Raw genomic sequence first — 7,097 nt, 5'->3', positions numbered from 1 at the left:
GCCTTGATAGACCACCAAACAGACGATCGCTGCAACCGAAACTTTGGCATACCAGCCCTGTTTAGAAACCGCATCCTCAACAAATTAAAGCATAAAGAATTAGAGGAAAGAAAGCCCCACGCCAATTTACCACTCATAGCCAAGTTAAGGGTCGAGAGGTGTTTAATACCCAACCCTCCTTCCTTTAAGGACTTTCAGCAAACCTTCCAGGGAACAGTAACAAGCTTTTTGGACAAAACTGAACCCGTCCAAATGAAATTCCTCATGTGTCTATTGAGTCTATTTAGCAAACTCACAGGCCATTTGTAAACCATAAAGGTGTGGATCAGAGAGCTAGTGATAACTGAATTAACAAGTGTCAGCCTACCAGCCATAAAGAGAGACGTCCCCGCCCAACCGAGAAAGAGAGAATAATTCTATCTGCAGTCGCCGCAAGGTATTTCGCTCTTGGGATCCCTTGAAAAAGAGGAACGCCCAAGTAATTAAACGGGAGAGATCCAATTTTGATTCCAATTAGACCTGCCAATCTGTTCCGACGTTTAGATCGAATCCCCGAAGAAAATCTCAGACTTTTGCCAATTCACTAATTGTCCAGATAGAGAGCCATATAAATAAAAAATATCCATAAGAGCATGTATGTTCGAGATGCTTGCCCTGCAGAAAACTAAAATATCATTTGCATAAAACAAGTGCGAAGGCATTACAGAAGAAGTAGAATAACCCATCGGAGACAGCGACCCACGCAGGGTGTGAGCATTGATAAAACGGCTAAGGAAATCCTTCGCTAAACCAAATAGAAGAGGAGAAAGAGGACCTCCTTGTCTTACTCCTCGAGAGCAAGAGAAATACCCAGCAGATCCATTAGCAGTGAGAATCGAGATATGAGCCGAAGAGAGTATCGCATGAATCCAATCAATGAATTGAGAGGAAAAACCAAACGACTTAAGAACTTCAAGCAGAAATTGCCAGTTTAACGTATCAAAGGCTTTCCTAATGTCCACCTTCAGGCACATGTTACCACCAAAACATTTTTTATTCAAGAGATTGACACCTTCAGAAGCGATTGCAATGCACTGATGGATTTGGCGCCCTTTTATGAATCCAAATTGATTCTCTGTAACAATTCGGCTAGCAATAATGGCAAGCCTATCAGCTAAGATCTTTGAGATGATTTTGAATGTGAAATTGCTCATAACAATCGGCCTATACTGTTCAATTGTCAAAGCACCAAGGACTTTGGGGATAAGTGCCATCAAGCTTGAATTCAGCCCACCAGAGATTTTCCCATGCTAAAAGAACCACTGAACCATTTTACACACGTCACTGCCCACAATGCTCCAATAGGACTGAAAGAAATGACCGGTGAAGCCGTCAGGGCCAGGAGAGCTAGAAGGATCCATGGAAAAAACCGTATGACGGATGCAATCCTCATCAGGGCAGACAGTTAGAGAAGTGTTCTCAAAATCCGTCACAACCCGAGGAACCATATCAGAAACCAGAGACAAATCCACCGGATTCCCACCTGTGCTGGCGAACATGTTATCATAGTAAGAGATAATATGATTAGAAATAATATTTGGGTCAGTGTGAGAAACCCCATCAATTGTTAAGGCAGAAATTCCCATATACGATTTTCACATTGTAGAGACACGTTGAAAGTAGCGTGTATTACGGTCACCCTCAGCAAGCCACCGCACTCGACTTTTTTCTTTCAAATATGTTTCTTGCTGAAGCAAGTGAAGGTCCAACTTCTCATGAGCGGCCAACTCACGTTCCTGAAGATTCAATGACCATCCAGCAGATTGAATAGTCTGCTGAATATCTGCAAGGGAGCTGCGCGCCTCCTCAATGTTAGCATTGAAGTTACCAAAAATATTAATATTCCAATTTCTCAAAATAGTCCTCAGACCACGTAACTTATAACACAACAAAGGAGCCGGCAGAAGAGCAGGGGCAGGGCCATCCCAATGATTTTTTATTATCCCATAAAGCTCAGGATTACTAACCCACATTTTTTGAAATCTGAACCGAGAAATCCTACCAGAAGTAGTCGAAAATTTGAACAGAAGGGGGTGGTGGTCCGAGTGATGACGCGTCAGCCCCACACAGCATGAATTCCAAGTTTCCGCAAAATCAGCCGAAACTAAAGCCCTGTCAAGCCAAGAATTAACACGTGCCTCACCAGTTCTCCCATTACACCAAGTGAAGAAACAATCAGTAGAGGGAATATCCAGCCAATCCCCATCATCCCCACAAAATTACACTATTTTAAACGTTAATAATAAAATTACTCTTCACCATCAATGTATTATATATATATATGATTATTAATTCTAGAAATATTTGTTCACCTTATATATATATATATATTAAATTTTTTGTTGACAAAATTTCAGAGACACTTAGATTCCCAAATCCACCAAACACACACATATATACAGAGGTAAATAATTTATTAGTCCCCTAATTTTTACCTAATACATTATTTAATCCCCCTTATTTTGAAAAACAGATTATAAAATCTCTAACTTTTACTAATATTAATCCTTTGGTCCTTTTGTCTAGTTTTTTTAGACTTGTAATCGTTATATTTTAGCATAAACAGATATATATAAAATAACAGAGTAACATGATCAACTTGTATTTTATGGTGGTTTCCCTAAAAGCTAAGATATGTTCGGTTAAAAATCTAAAAAAATAGATGAAGAGATCACAAGGTTAATATTGGCAAAAGATAGAGACCTTAAAATGTGTTTTTCAAAATATAGAGACTAAACAGCATGTTAGGTAAAAACTAGGGGACTAATAAATTATTTACCTATATATATATATATATATATATATATATATATAATAGGGTAAATTTCAAATAAAATCCCTGTGGTTTCACTAATTTTCAGAAGAAAAAAAACTGTGGTTTACTTTTTGTCAAAACGAGTATTGAGGTTTTCAACTTTAGCAAAACAAGAACTTTTTCGATTGATACTATAAAAATCACCATTGACAACTTCAAAAATGACATATTTTAAGAACTACTAATATTCTAAGCAACTTTAATTCTTCAACTTTTTAATTTTAAGGTTATTTATATGATGTTTGGTAAAGAGAAAGAAAGTTAATGTTTAAAGAGAGAAAGTTCCAAAACAGATGATTTTCGAAAATCGAAAATGTAGTTCCATAAAAATACATTGAACAATTTTAATTCTTGAAAATTTTCATTTTCAGGACGTTAAAGATGGTTTTAATAGCATTAATCCAAGTGTGAAACCTCAATCCTCGTTTTGACAAAAAGTAAACCACAGTCCTTTATCTGAAAATTAGTGAAACCACGGGGTTTTATTTGAAATTTATCCTATAAAATATATGGCTTGCTTCATGTATTTTATCTAGAATTGTCGGTATGCTGAGCAGACCATTGTTGACTACTAAATTAGCAGATTTCAAAACTTCCCATCACATGCGCATTATTTCTTCTTTATTTTTTCTTTTTAATCTTTTTTTTATGTAGAAATTTTTCTTTTTCAGAATCACATTGGACATTATAAAATCAATATAAATCTAAAAACAAAATCTCAAATATATATATATAAATTCATCACAAATAATCTTCATCCATTAAACAAATTAAACCCCCAAAATCCTAAGAGCTATGGCGACGAAATCTATTGAAATCACACACAAAGAAACAATCAGACCATCTTCTCCAACTCCTCACACTCACAAAACTCTCAAACTCTCCCTAATTGATCAATTCATGCCCGAAACATACACTCCTATAGTCCTTTTCTATTCCGGAGACTCGGAGGAAGATCGGGAGAAAAAGTCCGAGAAATTACGGACTTCTCTTGCAGAAACTTTAACTCAATTTTACCCTCTGACCGGCAGACTTAAAGACAATTCGGTGATTGAATGCGAAGATCAAGGAGCCTTGTATGTCGAAGCTCAAATCGGGTGTTCTCTGAGTGACATTCTGAAAAAGCCTGAAGCTGGATCTTTAGACCAGTTTCTGCCGGCTGCTATAGAATCTTCTGAGTCTGTTACTGGCAGTCTTTTGCTTGTGCAGGCTACCTTTTTCGCGTGCGGCGGATTAGCTATTGGAGTTTGCATTTCACATAAGATTGCAGATGCGGCTACTTTAGCTCAATTTATTAAATTTTGGTCACGGATTGCGATTGGATCAGAGGTTGATGCTCCTGTTTTCTTGGCGGATTCGATGTTTTCTCCGATTGAGTTTTCGGCTCCCGAGAAATCAGTACAGATGCAATATACGAAATGTATAACGAAGAGGTTAGTGACAAATTTATACTTTCGTAGTTAATTAGTAAAAAATTGATTTGTTCTGCTCTCAAGAAAGCAGAGAAAAAAAATCTGCAGTAATGTTTTATCAGTCCGCCTGTCACGTAGGCGGAGTAAATTCAGTCCGCCTGTGTGACAGGCAGCTCACACATGTAAAGAACTGATTTTAATAACAGTCCGCCTATATGATAAACGGACTGATATTGGTCTGTTTGTCACATAGGCAGACTGATGTTGGTCCCCCAGTGTGACAGATGGATTGATAAAAAAAAGAATTGGTTTGTCCTGCTGTCAAGGACGCGAACCTAAAAGCTGCCGGATTTTTGGTCAGTCCGCCTATCACAGAAATGACGGACTGACCTCAGTCCGCCTCTGTGACAGGCAGCTCATACAGGTAAAAAAACTGATTAATATCAATCTACCTATGTGGTAGGTGGACTGATATTAATCAGTTTGTCACACAGGCAGATTGATGTTGGTCCGCCAGTGTGATAGATCCATAGATAAAAAAAAAATTATATTTTTCGTCGGTCTGAATGAGTGACGAAATTAGCTAAAACTATTATGAACTCGGAAATAATTTAAAATCTTTCCTAAATGAAAAAAAATCTGCCGGATTGTTTTGTAGTCCGCCTGTCACATAAATGGACAATCTTTAGTCCACCTGTGTGATAGGCAACTCAGACAGGTAGAGAACTGATTTTAATGTCAGTCTATCTATGTGATAGGCGGACTGATATTAATCGATTTGTGTACTGGTGTGGCTCTGCCAGCAGGATACACAGATTAAAAAAATAAATTAATCTTGTTCGTTGGTCAATAAGACTGGCAAAATTAGCCAAAATTACTATAAAATCAGAAATAGTTTGAAATCCTTCCTAAATGAAAAAATATGCAAGAATCTTATATCTGTCGGCCTGTCATATATACAGACTAATTTCAGTCCGCCTGTGTGACAGGCAGCTCAGACAAGTAAATAAATGATTTTGTGTCAGTCTACCTATGTCATAGGCGGACTGATATTAATCAGTCTGTCACACAGGCAGACTGATGTTAGACTGTCTGTATGATACACAGAGAGAAAAAGATTTATATCTTTGTCGTCGGTCTTAATTAATGACGGCGAAACTAGCCAAAAATGAAAAAAATTCCAAGAATTAACCACAAAATGTGTGAATTTCTCAGGTTTGTATTTGCCGGATCAAAAATAGGAGCACTCAAAGAACTAGCATCCAGCACAGTCGCCCCGAAACCAACAAGAGTAGAAGCAGTTTCAGGACTAATATGGAAAGGAGTAATCACCGCACTAAAAAAATCAAACCCAAACCTAACTAGACCCTCCGTATGGTCAGTATCAGTAAACCTACGTCCGCGATTCACTCCACCGGTCCCCGAAAACCACGCGGGGAACCTAGTCGTGATCGTGACACCGAAAGTCGAGGAAGTAACTGAATTAAAAGACCTAGTAGGAGTAATAAAAGAAGAGATGCAAGAATTTGTTGAACATTATGTGAAAAAACTCCAAGGAGAGGATGGAGTGGAAGCTATATGTGAATTTGGGAGAGAGTTTGCAAGGAAAGCGTTGAGTGGGGATATTGATTTTTTTATGTGTAGTGCTTGGTGTAGATTTGGGTTATATGATGCCGATTTTGGATGGAGGAAGCCGGTTTGGTTGAGTATTGTGAGTACAAATATTAGGAATGTTTGTATTTTGTTGGATACTAAAGATGGAGAAGGGTTTGAGGCTTGGATTACTTTAAGTGAGGAAGAAATGTTTTGGTTTGAATCTGATGAACAAGTTCTTCAATTTTCTGAGGTTAATCCTAGTGTGATAGTTTAGGGATTGATGTGATGGAATTGAGCTAAATAATGTGTTTTTGTTGAAGTTATTGTCAATTTGATCGATGACGATGAGTTGATTCATGAAATTAATTGAAATAATGTCTTTTTATCTTTTCGAGTTTTTGTTGATTGAGTTTGGGTTTTCGGTCTGGGATAAGGTAACAAAACAGACCTAAGGTTTTTGGAAAAGTATCAATTTAAGCTTTATGTAAAAAATAACATTAATATAGGCTTAAAGTTTAAAAAGGAGTACTAATTTAGTGACTGTTATTTGACTGGTTTGACTGGTATTATAAAAAATTAAAAAAAACTAGTCTGACTGGTATTTGACCGTCACTTTGGACCTTCCAAATACCAATTAAGTCTAACATATTTAGTGATATTGTACAAAAATGACATCGTACACGTGGCATCATCACAGCCTCAAGACTATTTACACCATGTGTGATAAAACAAACCTTCAGAAGCTTCTATTCCCCTATGTATGAGGGAATGTATGAGGGAATGTTCAGAACAACTCAGATCTTGCCTGAGGGGCTGTCCATTACTCGGCCTCCCCTATTCTTTGGGTCTAACTATACCTTTCGGAAGAATAGGATGAAAAATTTCATTTAGGCTACAAATATGAGTTCCTGGCTATCTATAGTCCAAGGCCCATTTGTACCTGTCGAAGTTGTGGCTGGCCAAACAGTTGTAAAAGCTGAGGCCAAATGGACAGAGGATGATCTCAAGAAGCTTCAAAATCATGCTCCGGCTATTAATATGCTTCATTGTGCGCTCGATGCTGTAGAATATAACAAAATTTCAGGTTGTGAGTCGGCGCAAGAGATCTGGAAGAAGCTGGAAGTCACCTACGAGGGAACCAACAAAGTAAAGGAGTCCAAGGTGAACCAGCAGATGAGACTGTATGAGCTGTTCGAGATGAACAATGATGAGGGCATTTCAGACATGAATGCAAG

General features: G+C 37.7%; 1 protein-coding gene across 1 annotated transcript; it reads left to right on the top strand.

Annotated features, from left to right (window-relative positions):
* Positions 1–3,553: 3,553 nt before the first annotated feature.
* On the top strand, positions 3,554–6,249 carry LOC136220921 (stemmadenine O-acetyltransferase-like). Its single transcript, XM_066008764.1, has 2 exons — positions 3,554–4,287; positions 5,482–6,249. The coding sequence occupies exons 1-2, from the start codon at positions 3,650–3,652 to the stop codon at positions 6,134–6,136; spliced, it is 1,293 nt and encodes a 430-aa protein (XP_065864836.1). The 5' UTR covers positions 3,554–3,649; the 3' UTR covers positions 6,137–6,249.
* Positions 6,250–7,097: the final 848 nt, after the last annotated feature.

The sequence above is a fragment of the Euphorbia lathyris genome, chromosome 1 (genome assembly GCF_963576675.1).
Source record: "Euphorbia lathyris chromosome 1, ddEupLath1.1, whole genome shotgun sequence".
NCBI classification, from domain to species: Eukaryota; Viridiplantae; Streptophyta; class Magnoliopsida; order Malpighiales; family Euphorbiaceae; genus Euphorbia; species Euphorbia lathyris.
The sequence above is the reverse complement of the archived record's forward strand: the minus strand, read 5'-3'. Positions and strand labels throughout refer to the sequence as shown.

Coding starts and splice junctions, on each gene's coding strand:
- LOC136220921 (XM_066008764.1), top strand. CDS start 3,650: ATGGCGACGAAATCTATTGAAATCACACACAAAGAAACAATCAGACCA. Junction 4,288..5,481: donor ACGAAATGTATAACGAAGAG/GTTAGTGACAAA, acceptor TGAATTTCTCAG/GTTTGTATTTGCCGGATCAA.